The sequence below is a fragment of the Sander vitreus genome, chromosome 14, assembly GCF_031162955.1.
Source record: "Sander vitreus isolate 19-12246 chromosome 14, sanVit1, whole genome shotgun sequence".
Classification (NCBI taxonomy): domain Eukaryota; kingdom Metazoa; phylum Chordata; class Actinopteri; order Perciformes; family Percidae; genus Sander; species Sander vitreus.
The window spans coordinates 5,815,521-5,837,735 of NC_135868.1; the positions used below are offsets into that span (position 1 = coordinate 5,815,521).

The 22,215-nt window shown below is 40.9% G+C and overlaps 1 protein-coding gene across 5 annotated transcripts in view; it reads left to right on the forward strand.

Annotated features, from left to right (window-relative positions):
• Nucleotides 1-4,952: 4,952 nt before the first annotated feature.
• col11a2 (collagen, type XI, alpha 2) overlaps nucleotides 4,953-22,215 on the forward strand; it is a 51,478-nt gene continuing 34,215 nt past the window's right edge. For all 5 annotated transcript variants that reach the window (XM_078267452.1, XM_078267454.1, XM_078267455.1 and 2 more), the window contains exons 1-5: nucleotides 4,953-5,466; nucleotides 18,200-18,361; nucleotides 19,903-20,113; nucleotides 20,356-20,518; nucleotides 21,186-21,308. In XM_078267452.1, the coding sequence (XP_078123578.1) occupies nucleotides 5,349-5,466; nucleotides 18,200-18,361; nucleotides 19,903-20,113; nucleotides 20,356-20,518; nucleotides 21,186-21,308 (777 nt within the window). In that variant the 5' untranslated portion in view covers nucleotides 4,953-5,348. The remainder of the gene's footprint in view (nucleotides 5,467-18,199; nucleotides 18,362-19,902; nucleotides 20,114-20,355; nucleotides 20,519-21,185; nucleotides 21,309-22,215) is intronic.

The window sequence follows — 22,215 nt, forward strand, 5'->3', positions numbered from 1 at the left end:
TGCCTCCTTGTAGTTCACAATACACTATTTGGCAATGTTACACTATGCTACTCTGGGCTGAGATAATCTGTATTTGAAATGTCCAACAGTCCAACCGTTCCAGGATCTGATTTACTTGTACCATTACTTGCTGGTACTTTGCTGGTAAGTCTGTAAGAACATTACTGTACAGTACATCTTTTTAATACTACTTGGATCATGCTGTTTGTGTTTTCTCCAGCTTGCTCTCCAAACGTCTCGTTGCAGACTGAATCTACATTAAGTCCCGTGACCTACAGAAACCTACTACATGTCAAAGCAAATAGAAGCAAGCCCCAGGATCCCATTGAGAACAGGTAGGCACCTGCTAAAGCACCTGTTGTGAACCTGCTTCACAATAGAGACACACATAACAGTTAATGAGAATTGGACACTAACACTTTCTATTGAAAATCACACATATGAAATTCTTTAAAAGCATTAACAACTCTTTAAAACCACACCTGCCCGCTGGTCTTTATAGGGGAAGCTGTTGCCTACTTTAATAATAATAGTTAACATTATTTCTACAGCACAATGAATGCATAACATTGAACACAAAGGGCTTTACATAATAGCACATGACCATGACATGTGATCAAAACAAAACAAGGATAAATGCAATGAAATAGGGTACAATAAATAAAAATGAATAAGACAAAATAAAATAATTGTTAGGTAAAACCACTTTAGGAGAAAGCATGTTAAAATGGTTTTGTTTGGAAAGTGTGGACAGATTTACATTACCACCTTTAGATTAATCATTAAATAATAATAATAATAATAACTGAATCAGATTGATATGTCATAAATGTCCAATAAACCTAACCTGAACACACACACACACACACACACACACACACACAGAAACGTCAAGACAAGCATTCACATACATGCCATCCAAACCCCCACAATCTATAAAAAACAAAACCTATAATTATACTACTTGAAAATGTAATTTCTGTAATAAACAACAACAAACAAGGCATATTTTGGCCAGAACATAATTTTTTAGTGATGTCCCTGATGAAACCATGGCTGCAACAGACTTGGTGATTACAATCCTTGAATATGAATCCTTGGGTCTAAGTGAATAAAAAACTGTACATGCACAAAGTCTTGCACAAACACATACCACAGATGTCTCTTGGGTTGTCTCTTTTTACGACATGTGGCATCTACTTTCAGAGCACAAGGAGGCCAGAACCAAACAGTCTCTTCTCAAAAAACACTCCATCCACTGTGTCCAGGCAGCCAAAATAAAAACCCAGATCTGCCACTGCGAGGGAGCGTTTCCTGGACTTTCTGATTTAGTACGTATAACCTCGCATTGAAAATAACATTTCAGTGAAGCTACATTGTGTACAAAAGAAGAAAAATAACTTCAACTAGGCATTTAAGTATATGAGAAATTCTGGGTTTATATTGTTTATACTTTTATTTTGATTGCATTTAATGCTCTAATATTTGGTTTCTCTTCATCTCTTCTGTTGAACTCTTCAGTCCTCCTTTTGGTTTTTGCATTCCATCAAAGAAATCTTTTAGGGTTTTTCTTCTACATTTGAGAACATGAAAGTCTATATTTGCCTTCTGGTTTCCATGTAGTAATATATATATATATATATATATATATATATATATATATATATATATATAAAAAACTGCCCTAGCCCTTTTTTCCTTATGGATAATTGCTAGATGCAGCAGCCTAGTTGATGGTTTCAGAGAGCGATCACACAACAGCCGCTCCTTCTCATTCTACGTACATCAAAGCTCACCTTCTAGTTTCTTCTGAGACGGCAGTACAGTTTTCGAAAATAAAACATGGCAGTCGTACTTTAAGCGTGTCCCTTTTTTCTTTCTCTGGAAATTAGTATCCAGTAGACGTGTATTTTGGGGAAAGAGATTAGAGATGGTGGAGGCAGTCATCTTATGAACCCCTCGGTCCAAAAATGAATCCCACATTGTATCAAAAGAAATGTAGCTGGCACTAGCAGAAACCTGGAGTGCATTCACTCTGTGGTTTTGGTATATGCACTATAGTTTGTTTCTTTATTTACACATATACTTCTTTTTCTTTCTTTTTTTTTTAAATATACAATATATAATTTGGGAATGTGAAGGAGAATTGCCTAAAAACAACATTAAGAACACTTGATGCACGCACAATTCATACAGTAATACAAGTACACAAACACTATCATTAACAGAGTTTTCATAAGACAATAAGGATAAAGGAGAAAATAAATACAAATTATGAAAACAAAAACTAGTAATAATCATACTAGGCCTTTAGATTTTTATGACAAGGGACATATGGTTGTATAGAAGAAGTCATTTCAGAGCTCTTTTAAACTGCTGTGAAGACAAATAAAAAAAATTTAAAGGCAGAGAATTCCAAATGTAGGACCCTCTGTAGAATATTAACTGGTATCGGGAAGTATGGGAATAAGGGGCTGTGTGTAGAATAATTAGGAAATTGATAATTGTATGCACATATGTCATGCAAGGGGGAAGGAACTGTGAACAAATAAACCAAACTGGAATGGTTCACTTGATAAGTTCAACCAATGTGAAATATTTAGTCAATGGGAAGGATATTATGCTGATATCCTTAAATGTGGCCAACTTTACATCCACATATTACGAATGTTTCAAAGGTAAAGTAAAGACCATTAAGTTTTACTTTATTTTGCCTTTACAGTTTCTTTCCTAAGCCCCTTTAGAAAGAATGATAGTGAGGGGAGTTATCATGAATATGCCTCAGAAAGCAAACACAAACCCCTTACCCCTCAGAGAATCAGACAGAAATGGGGGGAGGAAAGGTAGTTAGAAAGTGTGCTATAGAGCATCAAGGGATAATTATGGTTAATTGCTGCTTTCTGCATGTGGAGTCTGCATTCAAAGAAAGTCACTAACCTTGGGCTTAGTGACTATAGAAACATTTACAAGGCAGACAGCGGAGCACAGGGGATAGCTTTGAAATATAGGAGATGCTTTTAAGTGTTTATGGCAGGCAGGGATATGAAAGTGTCTTCGACAATTATGAAAGGAATGTCTCTTTGAGGTTCCTGCTAAAGTTGGTTTAAAGTTTGTCCCAGTGGTTTGATATCTTCTCAGTAGCAAATAGAATCGGTGGCTTGAAAACTAAACTTTTCTTGGCAAAGAATGTGGTGTGACTTTCTCTTACAGATGTGACAGAAGCATATATGCTTCATACATTATCCAATCCAATAACATTAAAGTAAATACTACTTTTGTGACGCTTATAATGTTCAGTTCCTATTGCCTCTGGTAATTCTTTAGTTTGTGTTGTTGGGATGGAGTTCAGTATCTTGTAAGGCGCCATTTCTTTGTCACAAAGGATGTCTGGTGATTTCCCCCAATTATTCCTGTTTGAGTAACATTTGCTTAAAGGTACAGTGCTCAGCTGTGGGGCTGCTGCTCAACTGTAAATGGAAGTCAGAAATGATTGAGAGACAGATGTACATATTGTTGGTTTGGGCTTCTTGACAATAAGAAAAGTAGAGAACAACACCAGCCTTATCCCTAATAATTGGGGTTGCAGGAGACTTCTGAGACTGATTTAGTGTATTCATTTATCGGACGTATTTTCAATTTATAGATATTAAAAAGGTCTGAAATATATCATTATTTCTAGAAAACCACACCTGGACCAGGAAAAGCAGCCCATCCTGGAGTCAGACCTGGGAGAGGAGCTTGCAGGAGAGTGCCTGGGTCTGTACCCTGGTTGGTCAGAGCCTGAAGAAGTCCACTACCTGGGAGGTGTAGGGGTGTGGTGCATAGTCAGCTGAGCAGCAGGTGGAGGCAGGGGTCTTGGAGTGGGAGGAAGGGCCAGTCTGATCTAAATCTGAGTGGTGCTTAGTTATTGGACATTCAATCCCCTGGAAAGACTACACGCCACCAGAAACAGCTTCAGTGCTCCTTGGCATAGATTCTTTAAGTCTCTCTAACTCTAGGTAATGATCATTTCTTCCGGTTTATATTCTTTCCCTTGGTTGTTTGTGAAATGTTTAAAAAAACCCATAATATTTTGTCACATACCTTCACCGATTAATGCTAATTATTTTTGACCAATTGTAAACCCCAAACTGTTTGAGCAGCATGTGAAGTGTTGTGTGTCATGTACTGTGTCTGTATTTAACTTAAGCATAATACACTCTTTTAACAAATTGATTTGTAAAAAACATTCCCTCCAAAGAATTGATAGAAGTGGACACAAGTTCATTACTCTCTCTCTCTGTCTCTGTCTCTCTCTTGCTGTCTCTCTCTCTCCATGCACACCTGAGAGCTGATGCTGCAAAACAAGGCCACGTGGGACTGACCAATCAAAACATGAGGAGAACTCCAAGGATTGCGTGAAAGGGGCGTGTTGAGTTGCGCGGACAGAAGCCTGATTGGCTGGCCGAACGCTCACTCTTCTCTGCTGGCACACAGCGTGGTGAGTGGTCCTGCTGTCTTATCTACCATCGGTTCTTCATGGTTTATAAAGCCAGTCTTTTCATGCCACAGATACAAAGGCAAGACAGCAGGAAGTAGAAAAGGTAAAGAGACTCTAATACTCTGTTTAGGATTAGGATTGTTCAGAGAGAATCAGAGACAGACAGAAAATGATGTGCATCCTGGGCAACATTGAGCCACTAACTCACAGTTGAAAAAAAGGACGCAATTGCTGTGTGTGTCTGAGGTGAAATATTTGTATAGGCCAATCATTAAAAACTCTAGTTCACAATCTCAGACGTTCCTCCTTACACGTAGATCAGCATATATGCCCAGGGCGCAATTACGCACGCCCTCTCTCTCCCTCTCTCCTTTTGCCATTCTCTCTCTCTCTCTCTCTCTCTCTCTCTCTCTCTCTCTCTCTCACTCTCCCCACACACACACATGTTCTCACTCTTCGTTGGAGTAAGTGTGTAAGTAAAGAAGGGAAGAGGGAAAGAGAGAGAAGGGAGAGAGAGCGTGATTCCAGGTCTCTCTCTGCTGCTCTCTCCACTTTGGGTACTCGTACCCAGTCTGACTCAATGGGGCTTTAGCACTAAGGGGTTAAACGTTAAAATAAAAGATATTTATTCACCCCAAACCCCCTTTAGTGTTTAGGTTTTGTGCATTAAGATAGACATACATAGGTCACTCATTAAGGAAAGTCTCCGGGAGAGAGGCAGAGACGTCTCCAGAGGCGTGCCTTTTTGTCTGTTGCCTCGCAGAAGGGTCAGTCGGGTCCCTCTCGTCGGCTGGGTTTCTGTGAGCGGATAACTTCCACCATATCCTACATTTACAGCTCAACCAGGCCGGCAAACTACTGCAACACTATGGATACCGGAGATTGTCCCTTCCGTAAGAAACGGAGACCATGGCGCATGGACTTCGCATCCTTTGCCTTGGTTATCGTGGCGCTCGCCGTGTGCCAAACGACCGTGGTTCGGGCAGGTAAGATGGGTTCTCTTATTAACAGTTTTGATGTTTATTGTGCTTGTTAAACGAGACTTGGTCGTGTTATTTGCCCATCTTTAGTGTTTATTTTTTCGTTTAAGGCGACTTTACTCTTCGCTGTCTGGATTTATTGTGCGTAATGAATGACACCTCATCCATTATCGGACACATGCGCACCTGCGTGCTTTTTTCACGTTATCTAAGAAATGTGGTCAAGTCAACAATGTCCAACAGCAATGGACCCACACTATCCTAATATCCTATCTAAATAGTGTTTGTTTTACGTCGATACCTGCATATTGTATATCTGCTTATGTTCATCTTATTTTCTGTCAAACTCTGAAAGCATCCCAGGGCGACTTGTGTTTTCTGACTGGTTCCTAAAGGCCTTATGTGACTATGAGATTGTACCGACCATTTGGTAATTGACAGAAGTCAGATGGGAAATACGAATAAGTCATGCGATGGAAATCTAAGTGTCCGATAATTGAGCTATATTTTAGGCGCTGTGTCTCTAAAGGTCCATCCCATAAAACAAATGAAGAATAAATCTGATTGTTTTTTTTGTGTTTGTATTAAAAAAGTTATTTTTCTTATCGGGTAGCTGAATTCTCGCTATAGCCTTAACAAACCCTGGCCGATAATGGACACTCTGTCACTATCAGCCACTGGCCATAGAGTAGAGGCGTTATAAAAGCACATGAATTGCTTTTTGCTGCACGAAAACATACACACGCGTTATTACGTTTTCAACAAAAGTTCTTTTTTTTGTCGCTTCTTTGGACATCATTTCCTCGACTGTCCCTCTGTAGGTGTGCATTGCATGCAGCCTGCTGACAGGTGTCACCTCGCCAAGTGTTGCGAATAGCCGCTGATCTCAATCTTTCAGGTGCTTTTTGTCATTTTGAACAACTGGCCTGCTGCTGACTTTATCTTTTATTATTCCTATACATTCTGTTTCACTACTAAGAAGCCCGTTTGGTTTTAACAGGATGGGGCTCTTTTTGCGAACTTCTGTGGCCCGTTATCCGCAGGGGGGCATGGGGTAGGACGGTGCAAAGAACTGCTACACTCGCTTTTGGGGAGGTTTTGTCGACTAAACATCCCGTTTATGAACTTTTTACTATGATTTTTTTCTCTCCTGAATTGCAACTGAACATTGGTCTGTGAGTAAACTGGGCTGTGGATACAGGCTGTTGGCTGAATGTTTACCAGCTCAGCCTGTGCACCAGTCCATCCATCACTGCCAGTGGTTGTGCAGGGAGGAGGGATTTCTGTAGGACGTTTGTGGGATGTGACCATAAGCATTCGTGGAAAGTTGATTTAGCGTTTTTCCCCATTGAAGAACAACATTCTATGTTTGTATTCCTTATAACAAAAATACGATGTAGAATCATATTAACAAGCCATTCGGGTTTGATTGCGAACATTTTCTCAGAGGGAATATATCAGTATTATTTTACTTTAAGGTTTTACGTTCTTGTCACACACACACACACACACACACACACACCCATGGCTGTATTATATTTCACTCCGCGCAATTTAGATCAGTTCGCCTAAAAGGAATGATCTGTATGCGCTGCAGTTCCCTGACGGACCGCTAGTCGTCTTGAGTTATTTTTAACACAGAGTCTCCATTGATTCACCTGAGTCCAGATCACTTCTGATCTGACTGAAGACTCTTGATGCGGAATGGCACGCGCCAATGAAATGAATACAATTAAAGAGCAGTGCATAAATGATTACTTTTTGAAGTGCAACACGACTTTAATGGTGATGTTTGAATATATGCTGTGAAGCTAGTTGGAACATATGTTTTGTAACTATTGTTAGGCTATATGATAAGCGAAGTTTGACTCCTTTGGCTGAGACACATCATGCAGATTATGATCAGAAACACGAAAGCAGGTTTCTTTTAGAGAGAAATAAATTAAGTTTCAGTGGACAGGTGGATCAATGGCTCTTTATTCTTCGTTTGTAGAACTTGCTGGGACAGTTTACGGACCAAGGGGGCTTTTGTAACATAAATTGCCCTCCTCCAGTGTATTCTTTGGCCCCGTTTCCAATTTCAGATTGCGAGAGGCGATTGCACCTTCCCGTCGTCTCCCGTGTGTATTTTGGAGGCGGAAGCCTGAGACATTTTTTGCTTTTTATGAATAGGTTATTATGCGGCGGAGCAGCTCGCTCATAGGGGTTTGGGAGTGAAAGCAACCAGTGTCTCCGTGTCTATGTGCGCTTTGTACAGTTCTGTTTGTGCATATGCGTCTGTAAGCTATGGATGTTTTTTTTTCGCAGTTCAGGGTGTGGAAATGTATACCACATCAATGTGAATGTGCCTCTGTGTGCTACACCTCGTGCAGATTGTATATCTCATGATGCTTATAGACGCTGTGCGCGCGGAGGCGTTCGTTTGCTTTTAGAAAAGCATTTTAATCACCTGACCCTGTGATATTGTCAGAGTGACGCAAATACAACACTCCTTTTACCTGTTAGCGTGTGCTTGCTCTTTGCGTGCACACGCATGCAGCGTCCCTTGGGCTCTCACAGTGGAGTTGGCCAGATGCGCTGGGCCACTGCGCGGTGCGACAGTTTGCGCGCTCCCGTGCTCGCAGTGTGGTGCCGCATCACAGATGTTAGTGTAAACTATAACTGCGCCCCACCCAAGCAGTGAGCGACCGATTTAGAGAAGAAAGCGGTCAGGATCTTTCATGTTTATTCTCTCTTCCCAGAGAGAATGAAGACTAGAAAAACGGGAGGAGGGATGGATGAGGCTGCCTTTCTAGCAGTAGGCCTAGAAAGGCATGAAAGCAGAGTTTTGTTCAAAGGAGGAGAAAATCAGAGGGCAATATTTTCTTGACATGGATGTTCCTCAACCTCATTTCAAAGCAGAGCGCTCCTCAATGGGCAGTCTGTCTCAGTTTGGCTAAACATAACTTAACCCCGCTCTCTCTCTCTCTCTCTCTCTCTCTCTCTCTCTCTCTCTGCTGGTGAATGGAGCTACTATGTGTGGCGGAGGAGCAGGCTTTTGACAGCTCATTCCTGTGACTGTATGGAAGTGTGTGGTATTTCAGGCTTCTGTTGCTCACATGTGACCCAGTCTGGCAGCTTTAACCTTGTCCCTTTGGTTTTTCCTTTGCTTTGTCATCATTTTCCCAGGAGCCCTGTGGCTCTGGTGATCCACATCCATTCTGTCTCCTTTTTGTTTACCCATGTGTCCAGTTTGATCATTTAGTACTGGCTAGTCAGATGCCTTTTCCCCATCAGATTGCTTTGCACATATTTCTTAGCACTTAGATGAAGAACTATGAGCCGTCACCAATAAGATTGAACTTTTCAGCCATGTAGTCATAAAATAATTTTGGTGGGTGGGAATTGGCAGTTGACTTTTTAACTTATTAATCAACTGACTTCCTTCTGCAAAATTAGATTTGGTTGATGCAGAAAGACCTTGCATATCACTAAACATTCAGCTGGCTGACCAGACTTTTTTTTGCCAGGCAGAGCTTATACTCTCATTCTGCATTTACATTCTGCCTCCTTTGCCAAGATTGACAAACCACACTGCAGCCATAACTCAACCATAAACTTAATGAGTAATGTAAGATTGCTACGTTGGTGGTGGAACACCATGCCTGGGAGGACAGGCTGCATAGGCCACTGAATTCAGGGCAAAAATGTCCCTTCTCTCAAAGTGTTCTATTTTATTTTCTTAATGCTGGTTAGCATATCATTATTGTCATCCAGTTTTCAGACTATTAACAAAGTGGACAGCTGAGTATGTGCACACTGGCACAGCTGTAGGCTCAGTTTACTGATGCCTATAAAATAGATTAGTTTGAGTGGGAATTTACATTACTGACATTTCCTTTTCACATTCAGCACTTCTCTGTGTAACTGCTGGTTTGAAGCCTACAAAAACGAACTCTTCCTTTTCAAAACTACTGTAGAGAGGCTTATATATCTTTTTGGCCAGGAGACTGTGATTGTATGCTAGACACACTCACCAACCCTCTCAGTCTCTCAATGGCCTCAACCACAGATACATTGATACATCATTTGCATGGACAGATAAGACCCGGACTGTGGCTGTAAAATCAAAATACACAGAAGTCAAAGCTAAGATACACATTAACTTCTTCTGAGGCCTTGGTTCCAAACCATAACATCCTCTCAAACTGGGAACTTGTAAAAATCCTTTCTCAGTTAAGACCACATTAGCACTGCAGACTTCAGGGAACACAGTGAGTAGAAGATAGATCTTCCTTCCTTCTTGGTTTCAAAGGTGATGATTTAGTGTTTTGTGTGTGTGTGGATAGTTAGGCGTCGTTCCTCCAAGGCATTCTGTTTCAGCAGAAGATGTACAAGGACGGCAGGAGAGTGTGCCAACTTTATAATGACAGGCTGCCTGTATAGGATGCTATTCCCAGTCACTGTTATTTTGCTGCTTCTAGGAAGTCAGTGTAGGAGGGTGCGGAGACCAGCGGTGTGCTTTTGCATGTAATGTTAATGTACATCTCTTTTTCAGACATTAATACAGGTTATCCATTTGAAAATAGTTTTAAATGTCAGTTTAAGTTGTTTGCTTGAAATGGGATGAGCGGAAAGTTCCACAATTCAGTCTATCGTATATTAGATGACAAAAGAGGGTTTAATATATATATTTCACAATTTATGTGGGACTATCTGAAGTGGCCTAATGTATCTATCCCCAATTATCCAATAATATAAGTAGCATATTTTTCTATACCTGTTTTTTCTGATTAGGCTCACAAGCAGCCTGTAGCCTATCCCAGCATGCATTGGGATGAAGTTACAGGGGGAAAAGGAAAAATGTATTTGCCAGCAAAAGCAACCCAATCATTGCACCCTGCCAACCTAGCTGTTTACTGTGCTCTTACTACCCTTCAGATATGGATTAATCATTCTAACTATGCAATGGACATTCATTAATAAGTGTTGGTGGCATTAGTGCAGCAACCAAAACAGATATTCAGTAAAAGGACAACAGGATTTCTAGTATTTATTTCCTGTGTTCATCTATTTTACACAGCGTAGTTTTCAGATATTTAATTTTGCATCTCCTACTATCCCACCATCTCCTCACACTTGTTTTTCCAGCTAAATTACACCTCTAAAGATCCCTGGAATGTAGTGTAGATTTCTGATGTGGGGATTTCCAACACTAAAAAGGTGTAGCTATAGACAGCGATAATGATTATTATGTGATGCAGGCCCACTGCTGTTACACTTCTGTTTATTATAAGTCAGACTTGTCAACTCTGGCTAGACTATGAGATAAATGTAGGTATTCAGATACCATTGATCACTGTTATTAAATATATATAAATATATTGGCTTGTGTTTATAAAACATGTCATAAAACCTTAAAATGTAAAATATAAAATGGTCCAGTTCGTGGAATCTCAACTATTGGCAACTTTACATCAATTATAATGTCAGCAGTAAAATGTGATATCAGTTGAACCTAAACAAAGTTACAGTGACGCTGTGTAACAGTTTAGTGTAACACATGCTAAACTAAGTGCAATCAGAGCTGAGCTGTGCAGTCTGGCCATTCAGCACAGGCACATCAATGGGTTTCTAATTTGTGCCGTCGCTGACTGTCTGCCCTATGTGATCGTATGGTACAGAGAACCACTGACTGTCTCCTGGTCAGGGCCTTGTGGTCCCATGTAGGCCTTGTGGTGTCAGTATCCACCCTCAGGTCCAAACTAAGACTGTGGCCTCCAGCCCTGAAACCACACGAGACTCCAGCATGATACACGTTGGCAGCATAAGCACAGCACACACACAGACTGGCACAGACCACATAATGGTATACAGGGGACAGTAGAAGGTTTGGGCATATGCTGGCTGCAGCTTCTCAATGGAGGGAATGATGAAAGGCTGCGACATAGTTAATGTTGGCACAGAACTGTAGTGATGGATAAACCACACGGAGGGAATGTGGAATTCATTAGTATTGACCCTATAGAATTAGGGCAGAACGAGGTGTAAAAAAGTGTTGATCTTGTTAGTAGTAAAAAAGAATACTCTTGTAATAGATAAGTTCTTTGACTATGATAAAGGATTAAACCTGAAATGCAGGTTTGGTGTTTATATACTATGTGAATTGATGGCATGCTTAGTTTCACTGTGAGATGAATAATGTTCCACTTTCCTTTAAGTTTTATCTCCTTTCTAAAACCTTCCCCCAACAAGTAAAATCAACTTGCGTACATTCAACAATCTTTAGACTTTTCAAGTTCTCTGATCTTGTAGAAAGTGCATGCAACATTCTTTAAGATTGCTGTGTTGATGTGGGGACAACCGAGATGCTGTTAGATTCTATTCACAAATGGTGTTTGACAGTTTTTCCACTAGAATTAACTCGCTAGAATTTCGGAATCTCTTCTCTCCTCAGTAACACTGCTGTCTGCATACTTTACTTTGATTAGTTTTTAAGACTTTTTATGCAATGTAGACATTGTAATTATCATCATTAATGGAAATCCCTCATTATATGCAGCACCGTTTGGGTTTGAATTGCTCAAGTTATCTGTTTTGAACGTCCAACTTTATCCTTGTGTTGTTCTTTTACTCTGAAATCATTCATGTTTTGAATTTGCTATTGAGTCCTCTGGTATTACGGGGTGGACTCATTGAAACATCTGTGATGGCAGGATCACCTCACTGTCATTATGCTCCCACTCCCCTTTCCTCTCACACCTAGGTCAGGATTTACCTACAGTGCATTCATATAACACAAAGAATAGTTATGTATTGGTCTTTTTCCTTTCAGAGCAGCTGCCCAGTCACTGTCATATGGCTACATGATAATTAACACCACACTGACATACCAAACTCTTTATTTATACCATATACATAATGTAAAGTACTCATAATGGATTTTCTGTCTGGGTACACAAGGCATTATAAATACATCGTAACTACAGAGCACCATGTTGAAAATTATAACCTACAGTAGCTTATACGCCTAGCCGTCGTGGTCAGCTGGGTGGATGGGGACACAGCTGGTGATTGAGAAACAACTGGAGTTTACATTATGCTTTTCAGTTTTAAAATCTGTTTTATATTTAACTTTTTGTAATGTATGATGCTTTCTGGAGATGTTATGTTCATGTTTTTCTCATCTCAGGCCCCTGAAAAGAGCCAGCCATCTTTGTATATTCTTGAAAATGCCAGGAGACTCAACTATTGAGACAGAAAATTTGGTGGTCAGATACATTTGTGCATCCATGTGTGTTAATCTGTGGTCAATATTGCACGTCCCTCTTGCCCTGTGTGTCTTAACACTGTGGTCGTTGTGTAAAGGTGAGAGGTGAGGGGTCAACATGTCAGCTGGAGTGTGTGTCTGGTATTTTGCACAGCTGTACTAAAAGAAGAAAGGGCACACACACACACACACACACACACACACACACACACACACACACACACACACACACACACATGCACACTTAGAAATAGTTACACAGAGCATCTAAGGCAGGAAGCCCAGGAGAGGAAATAAAGGTTTTCAGTTGTCACCTCACACAAGCATGAAGTAGTATGATGACCCCGGGCTCAGGGTTCGAGATGGCTGTATGTGTTCATGCCATATACTTAGGTTTCATCATAAAAGCATATTCATAATATTCAAATCACCCAGAATTCTCTTTTTTTTAATTTTTTGGAGCTAGAGCTGAGTGTCCTCTGCCTCAATGCATGTTGTGATAGGCCCTAGCCTAAATAATAATCAAGTATAAAAAAAGTATGGAATATGATAATTATATGCGACCCATCACAGGAGTCTATTATTCCTATTATTTAGGAATTTTGAGTTGTTCAGTGTTTCATGTTGGCCTTTACTGTGCAAACTCTCTTGACCAGTGTTTCTCAGCTGATGTGTCGTGTGCATGCAGGGGTCTAATCTGTGTGTCCAGACAGAAGAGGTGTGTGTGTGTGTGTGTGATCTGTTAGTCGAGTCATTTACCCTGTTAGCTGACAGAATATACAGACTCTGCTTAATAGTTACTTGTTCAGTAAGCATTAGCATTGCTTTTCTCACACTCCTGTGAGTGAGTCTGTATGCATAGTGTGTGTGTGTGTGTGTGTGTGTGTGTGTGTGTGTGTGTGTGTGTGTGTGTGTGTGTGTGTGTGTGTGTGTGTGTGTGTGTGTGTGTGTGTGTTCAAGCCTTTCAACAGAGTCTGACTGTATGCTCTGTTAACAGTGAAGCCTGTCACCAAGTTAATTAAATCTCTTTGAGCTCCATCTAGTGGCGGCTGAGGTGTACTACAGTAATACAAACGCTGAAAAGTATTGCAGTTTTAGCAGCACACCTCATCTTACAGTGTGCCTGCCAACCTGGGTATCACATGTGTTTTCTATCAGGTTGTATTAAGATGGCGGCCTGCATGTTTGGTAATTTGTGGATGTGTGGAACTGAGTGGGTTAGAGTAAAACAGTGATATGGTTGTTTCAGCCCTGGGGCACCTGCACATTTACCACAGTGCTCCTTTATACACCAAACAGCATATCATTATTTCAGATTATTTAACATCCCTTTCAGGGATTTACCTACTAGCTCAATGGAAGGATTAAACATTGAATCAAAATATTTTGCCTGAGAAATTATTTTGGGTTCAGTGAAGTCATGCCATGGTGTTTCTAAATGTCTGACATGTTGGTATTTATTGAGCCTCAGCTTCATATTGTAACATCATGACTTTATTAAAGCACTATTTAATGTTCTATTATCAGTGCCATTTGAACTGAAAATGGCCTTTTTCATTTCAGTCAGTGCAGCTGTCAGTCGGGATAACTGTACAGGCTACTGTAATCTTTACCTACAGCAGCGGTTGTAACTGCCCTCACGTGTCTGGGAGCCCTGTTTCCTGTCTTAATGACAGCAGTGTGTAATTGGCCCGCATTTACATCAAAAGGCTGCAGCCATCTGTGAGCGCTCATGGTAAGAAAGACCGATGGAGTGGGAAGAGGGAGAAAAAAGAAAGTATAGAGAGAGTTTGTTTCCCTGGCTTTCTGTTTTTCTACCTTGTCTAGTTTCATATTTGCCACTCCTCGTCTCACAAGGTGTGTTGGTGCAGTTTTCCCTGCCTGGGCTGTGTGAGGGTATGTACCTCTGTGGCCCCGTGTGTTATTTTTGTGGGTGTGTTTTTGTCGTGATTGTGGTCCTCCAGGCAGGAAGGGCCCCGGCTGCAGATGTGAGCTGGGCAGGCAGCGGGGAACAGAGCGGCACATTGTACTGGGGGTACTGGGGGAGCTCAGGCTGCAATCTGATCCAGTATCCTGCCATCACAGAACCACGCTGTCTACTGTCACTGCCTGACCCCCCCAAAATACACACACACATACACTCCACCTTTGCCTGAACCGCTCTCTCCCTTCTTCTTCCTCTCTCTGCCCTCCCTCCTTTTAACCCTCAACCGTTTTCTCATTCCCACCATTCCTGTGCAGATGTCTTGCAAAAGTCTTGAAAAGCATGGAAAACAAATTCAATGTTGTTCAGGTATTGGAAAGTTTGAAAAGTTTGGAAATTGCACAGAAAGTCTGGGGGAAAAAGACAACCTTATTGTTTTCTTGTTCCTTGATAAAGATTCCTGATCATTTTGAATGTTACAAAATGTCATGAACTAAAGTCCACTAAAGACACTGACATCTGGGAAAACAGTTTTTTCCCCCTCTTCTTCATATGTGTCTTCATTTCTGTTTTCACCTGTCTCACTTTTCCACTTTCACTGACTAATCTCTGTTCATTTTCGCCTTCTTAGGGAGGTTTCTGGTTTGGATGGTTCATGTAGCATCATGATATCACTCAATCTAACTCAAGCTTTCCGTCCTCCTTACATATGGCTTATAAATCCTTCTCTTTTTCGCCTCCTTCCTCACTTCATGTCTTCCTCTTACCCCCCTCTCTTCCTGTGACGTTAATGGACTGTGGTCTAGACACCCTGAGGCAATATCAATGCACCATTTGCTCTGTCTGACTAAATATTACCATCTGTGGGCCCATCTGACTAACTGTTGACTCTGAGACACTAGGTGTCACCTAAACACAAGTACCACTGATGGGATCAGTGTGAGTGTTAGGACAAACACATGGAAACTTCCCATCAGAGCATCATAAGTGGCTGTGATAACTTTGACGAGAAGAGTCGGCAGATTAATGTTAATGTGCATGCGCGAACTATCATTCCACTTTTGATGGACAGCTGTGCCTCCAGCTGACACGCTGTAGTTAAATAAGAGTGGTGCATAAGCTGCGTCCATCTGTGGCTTTGCACTTAACAGCTCCTTACTGTACCAGTAGGTGATATATTTAGCAATAGTGGCCCAAGTCGGGGATGGGCTCCCTCATTGTGTTAGTGCCATGCTGTTCCATGATCTGTTGTACTTTTAAAACATGCTGAGGTGTGCATGATTACATAATTTCTGCATACATATAATGATAGTTGATTAATGTGGCTGTTAAATGAAAATACATCCAAACGTGTAATTTTACAGACTGCATCGCAGGAGGGCTTGGTTGTTATCTTTTCATCATAGTTGTATTTTGTATACAGGCAATGCATCACTGCCACCATAAGTTTATTATGGGAAGTGCCACAGCAGGGCTGGCTGTAAATGAATTTAATTGGCTGTTAAAAGCAAAGTTGGCTCTCTGGTGCACCTCAAACACAGGAAGGCTAGCCAAAAGTGAGGGAGGATAATGGAGTTCAGGAAAATGTGAATACTGGGTGTTGTTGCACAATGTAATTTTATAGCTGCCTCACTTCAAAACCATAGGGACCCATCAAGATGTTCTTACTGTCTAAGATAGATTTTATAATTTCATACGATTTGGATTCTCAGTCTGCAAAATATTTTAAAGTGTATGCAAACCTTCTGTTTTCAAACCTTGGCAGAATTTGTGTCATGCATATTTGTCATTCCACTTGAATTAGACGGCAGGGTACACAGCAGCTCGGCATCTTGGGAGAAGTTACAATGTGTCGCATGCAGAGGTGAAATAACAAAAATGATCATTTCAACAGAAACACGTTGAACAACCAATTTTTAAAGAACCAATTATCTCAATAAGCATGATTTGGACAAGACTGAGCAACACTGTTCTGTAACAAGACAGTAAAAGTTAACTCATGTGAGTAATTAGACATCCACCCTATTAAAATGTAATGCCTACTGTGGTGAAATTAGTGCTGACATGAGTGTCAAACTAACTGTAAATTATGTTTAGGATTATCAGTTCATTCAATATGTTTGCTTCCAAAACAGTAAGACTTTAGAGGGCATGGAGCTAACACTGAGCATTAAACATCAGGTAGCACTTCTTTTTTTAATAGATGCATATAGCAGGACTGTGACTTACTGTAGAATTTCCTTCTGTCTCTGTAGTATTGCAACTTTGGATTTCCTGCTGTTTAGTATCCCATGTAGGGAAATGAATTATAATATACGAAATGTGGTTGCTTTTATCCAAAAGTCATAAAGGGAATCAAACCCTGAATCCCAGAAGTTAAAGCCATGCTTTTCAAACTGAAACACACAGACTGACGCAGTGCCTTTGAGCAATTTGAGAAAGCTAACAAGGCAAACCACAGTGCAGACGGAGGGTGGAGAAACAGACCTCAGCGTGTGAAAGTGGAGTCAGGATGTGAGACTGGGGGTACAGTGTTTGTGTGTATGCATTCGTGTACATGTATGTGGTGTGTGTGTGTGTGTGTGTGTGTGTGTGTGTGTGTGTGTGTGTGTGTGTGTACCTGCGATTTTTGTGTTTGTGCATGTCATGTGTATCCTCATATTCATTCGACTCAGCACTTTCACATCAACAGCCACTTGTTTCAGTTGCTTGATAAATGTGAGCAGACTAGAGAGAACTGTCTCTGCCCTGCTTTAAACTGAGCTTTACTCTACCCACCCTGCAGTGGTTCATGTATGTGACTTGGACTCTGGCCCATTTGCTCGGACACAGTGCTGCCTTTGTTACATTATACCTATATGTACAGTGGTAGCCATTGTGGACATCACCTGTACCTGCTCCTATATCGCATTAGTGCTGCAAGAACATTTAAGATTACTTGCAAGATTACCTTTTTTGATCCTCTGGGCAAAGTTAGGTCTCTGCAGCTGCAAAGAATGGCTGCAGTGAAAAATAAAACTGTCCTCTACTTTGGATTCAGCAACATTGGAGCAAGTATAGGAGTAAGCTTTGTCTTAAGTCTTGACCTTTACATTGATTTCCATACAGCCTGTAGGACCATGGGCCTTCTGAAAAGCTGTTGGAGAAGACGCCAGAATATATCAATGCCTGCTGTAGGGTCATTAATAATTAAAAAAAAAATCTATTTTATGTTTATGCTTAAATACACCAGACTTATCTGTTTAACTCATAAAGTAGAGCTGCAGTAGAGATTTATTTCCATCAATGTAGACATCGCAGATATGCTGTACTGTACGTGCACCTCTAAATCCACAGAAAGACATGAGAATGACATGCTCTGTCCGAGGAAAGCAGGACTCAAAGTTAGATGTTGAAGTGATAAGTGTGTGTGTAATTCACTGATGATTGCTGGGGATTAAAGTTTCAGCTTTGATAGTTCACTTGTTTACTTAATAAACTGAGTTGCTGTGTCACACGCCAACTATTCTAATGAGTTGTTTAAGAAATATGTAATGCCAATTTTCTTCTCCTCCTCTCTTCCTCAGACCCAGTGGATGTGTTGCGTGCTCTGCAGGTCCCCTCTCTCCCCGAGGGCGTGAAGAAAGTCCCCGGCTTCTGCACATCCCGTCGCTCAGGCACCCCCGACCATGCTTACCGCATCACCAAGAAGGCCCAGATCTCTGCCCCCACAAAGCAGCTCTTCTCAGGTAGGCTTTAGCTAGACGGGACTGCCGGTTGTTTGACAATTTGGAGAGACTGCTTGCTACTTGATCACTGTTACTATAAACGCCTAAAATGAAATCTTTTGTTGATCTTCAAATTCAAAATGTAGGTTTATTGTTAGACTGTAATTATGAACAATATTGCCATCAGTTAGGACAAGTTGTACAATATAAATACGTACCCAATGGATCAATCAAACTTTATGTCTATAGCACATTTCATACAAACCAATGTGACGTGTGCGCGCACACACACACACACACACACACACACACACACACACACACACACACACACACACACCAACCAAAGCATAACATAGAACAACAACAAACTAAGTTATTAATAGACTAGTAAAAAATAGGGTTTTTAGCCTGTTTTGTGTGTTCAGTGTCAGAGCCTGTATTTTCTTAAGAAAAAAAGAGAAACAAATGGTAGGCTATGCATGTTACTTCATTGTATACTGTAGTGAAATAAAAAAAACTATTGAAATTCAATAACTGGTTTTCCCTCAGGCTGTTACATGCTGTGATTAAATATAGTAGGTCTGATAGTGTCTCAATTTGATTATATGTATTTTGTTCAATAACTTGGTCATTTCAACAAAAACGTATGTATTATCATAAAAATATGTTTGTGCATGTATGTATTTTCAGACATATTATTGTTCCTGTGTTGTACTTTACACTAGTATACTTTAGAATGGGCTTAATATTTAACTTATTTACTACGAATTACAGAGTGCAGAAACCTATAATTAGAAATACAGGTTGCAACTTATGTTTGGAGGTATTTTAAATTGAGCTCTCTGGAGTTTAGTGAGGCTTTGGTGCCTCATGATAGATTGCTCATGGATATAAAGTATAATTATGTGTTGCAGTGCACGAGCGGAGTTAAACTGGGAGAGCCATAACAAATTAACTTAAGAATACCGTCTGACACCCTGGGATAAAGGAGTGACAAGGAGAAAGTAGCACTTTTGTGGTTGTTAAGAAATCCTCAAAAGTCAAAGCTGATGTTCAACTCATTTTCTGAGGCATAGCATATAGCCTTCCTTCTCCAGCTCTGCCCACCTGTTATAATGTGTCGTCATCATCTATGCCAGCTTCACATGGGACTAACTGTGATATTCTGTAATCAGTTGATCCTGGCACAGATCCTCTTACTTTAATCATGTTAAGCTCCTTACTGGAGTCATTTTCACATTTTCTTCTCCATCTCTCACACTGCACTATGTATCCCTGTTTCCCTTTGTCAGCCATCACTGTACTATTTTAAAACCTATTTATTTTGCCTTCTCATTCTTTACTTTCAACTTCAATACATGCTTTGGTGCAAGGTCCAGATCAGCCAACTTACAGTACAGCTTTTCTCAGGCTCTTTACTCCATTACTGCCTCCTTCTCATTTTCTTCCTGTCCTGAAATACCCACAGACCAGTCGAGCAATGACCCATCTTTATGATCTTACCCGTTTCTGTCTTTCATTGTCTCTCTCCTCCCATCCCTCCCTTCTCTAATCGATAGGTCCATTCCCAGAGAATTTTTCCATCATGGCTCTGGTTAAGGCCCAAGCTGGCCTCCAGACCTTCCTCCTCTCCATCTACAGTGAGCAGGGCATCCAGCAGCTGGGCATTGAAATGGGACGCTCACCTGTTTTCCTGTATGAGGACCAGAACGGCAAGCCAGCCCCTGAGGACTACCCACTGTTCAGAGGCGTCAATCTGGCTGATGGCAAGTCAGTAAACGGCAACAACCAGTTTGTGACTGGTTGAGATGACATGTTTGGGGTTATGTGTGTGTGTGTGTGTGTGTGTGTGTGTGTGTGTGTGTGTGTGTGTGTGTGTGTGTGTGTGTGTGTGTGTGTGTGTGTGTGTTGGAGTGTATATGTGATTTGAGGGTTGGTTTGATACCTTTTTAATCAGGCCTGTAGTCGCAGTACACATTTATTTGCCTTCGGTTCCTCCTCCTTGTCACTAGGTGGCATCGCATCGCTATCTCCGTTTCAAAGAAAAATGTGACACTGCTGCTGGACTGCAAGAAGAAGATGACTCGTGCCCTGCCCCGCGGCAACAACGCGGAGGTAGACACCAATGGCATCACAGTCTTCGGAGCCCGTCTGCTTGATGAGGAGGTTTTCCAGGTGAAGGTCTTTTTAAGAGACACACTATGGGCTTATTGGTTGCGTGGCTGATAACTGGTTAAATGTCTGTGAATACGTAGTAGCAAGTTCTAGTCATAAAAGGTAGCATTGATTCAAGTTAAAAACACATCAATACTTAATAAACTTAATAAACAGGGATCTTCAACAGGGGGTCTGGGACCTTTAGGGGGTCCTCGGAGTCAGTGCAGGGGGGCCTCCAAATTATTGTAGTATTAGAGTCTTAACATAAATCCAACATATTATTAACACATGAATCCCCACCGCTTACTGGCCTATAGGTAAGGTAGTCACTAAGGTGGCCATCCACAGATACATTAATCCTAAAGATTAATTGCGCCACATGTATGTTTAACATTAAAACATGATTTATAAAATCATGCCAACAATTAGAAGGCTATTTTATTAGCTTAGTATTCTTTGCAAAAAGGGTATGTATAAAGGCTTTAGGCCGCCCACACGTTATTGTAGGCCCAGTTTATTATGCAACTTAATTTTATACAATATATGAAGTAGGGGGTCCCTGATCCATCGTTTCTTTGGCTTAAAAAAACATTGAAGACCCCTGCTTTAGAAGTGGTCATTGAGCTCTGTAATAGATTATGTAGCTGTACAGGTTTTTGTTGATCTGTTTTTTATCTTCTAACAGGGAGACATCCAGCAACTGCTGATCGCTTCCAACCCCCAGGCTGCCTATGACTTCTGTGAACACTACAGCCCTGACTGTGACTCCCCACTGCCCAAGACCCAGGCTCAGGACCCCAACACATACGTGAGTAACATCACCACAACACATGTTCATCCACAGACGTATGAAATCAGAGTTGGGTCCTCCACACATATGTAACTTTTATCAAACAATGAAACCTGAAAACCTTCCTGCAGGCTACAATAACTCCAGTAGCCTTTATATTTCCCTCACACTCTTTCACCTCTTATGAAGGTTACTGTTGGATGAGGTCTCAGTTGTTCACACAAATCCCATAGCATTCACTAGACGACTGAGTAGCATCTATTACAGAGCGGATATCCTCAGACTGACATCACTATGCTAACACAACTCATTCATAAAATTGTAGGCTCATCCGTAGCTCTGATAAAGCAAGCCCAAACAGAATCTGTGGACTTTGTTTTCCTTTTCTTTGGCACTTTTCTAAATGATGGTCTTGTGTATCCCACAATAAAGGATTTTGGAAGTGGACTTAAGCACCTTACATGCATAAAATTGAAAGCGTTTATCCCGCTTTTTATTATGGCTGTCACTTATTAGATACTTCTGAGTCAGTTAAGATAATTCAGGAAAAAGGTCCTTGAAATTCCTGCTGTCCGGAGTTTGCTTCAAGCTCCTCCTGGTGTGCTTTCCTCTCACAAGGGGTTATGAAATCAACTCATTTAATCGCTGATTCAACATACTGCAATTTCCCTTAGGATAAATAAAGTTGTATCTTCTCTTTCAGAAAACTAATGACATTTAGTCAGTAACAAATATGATTTGTGTTAGGAAAGCTACTGCTACATCCTTTACTGAGATAGTTTGTAAAAACAAAGACCACATAAATGCACCATTCCTCTGAAAATGAACAAAAAGTCCTCAGGCTCAGTTTGGGTCATCTGATAATGTCATCAAAGTGCTGCTCTCCCTTTCTGTCTTCCTCACGCATCCCTGTCAACAGTTTGTA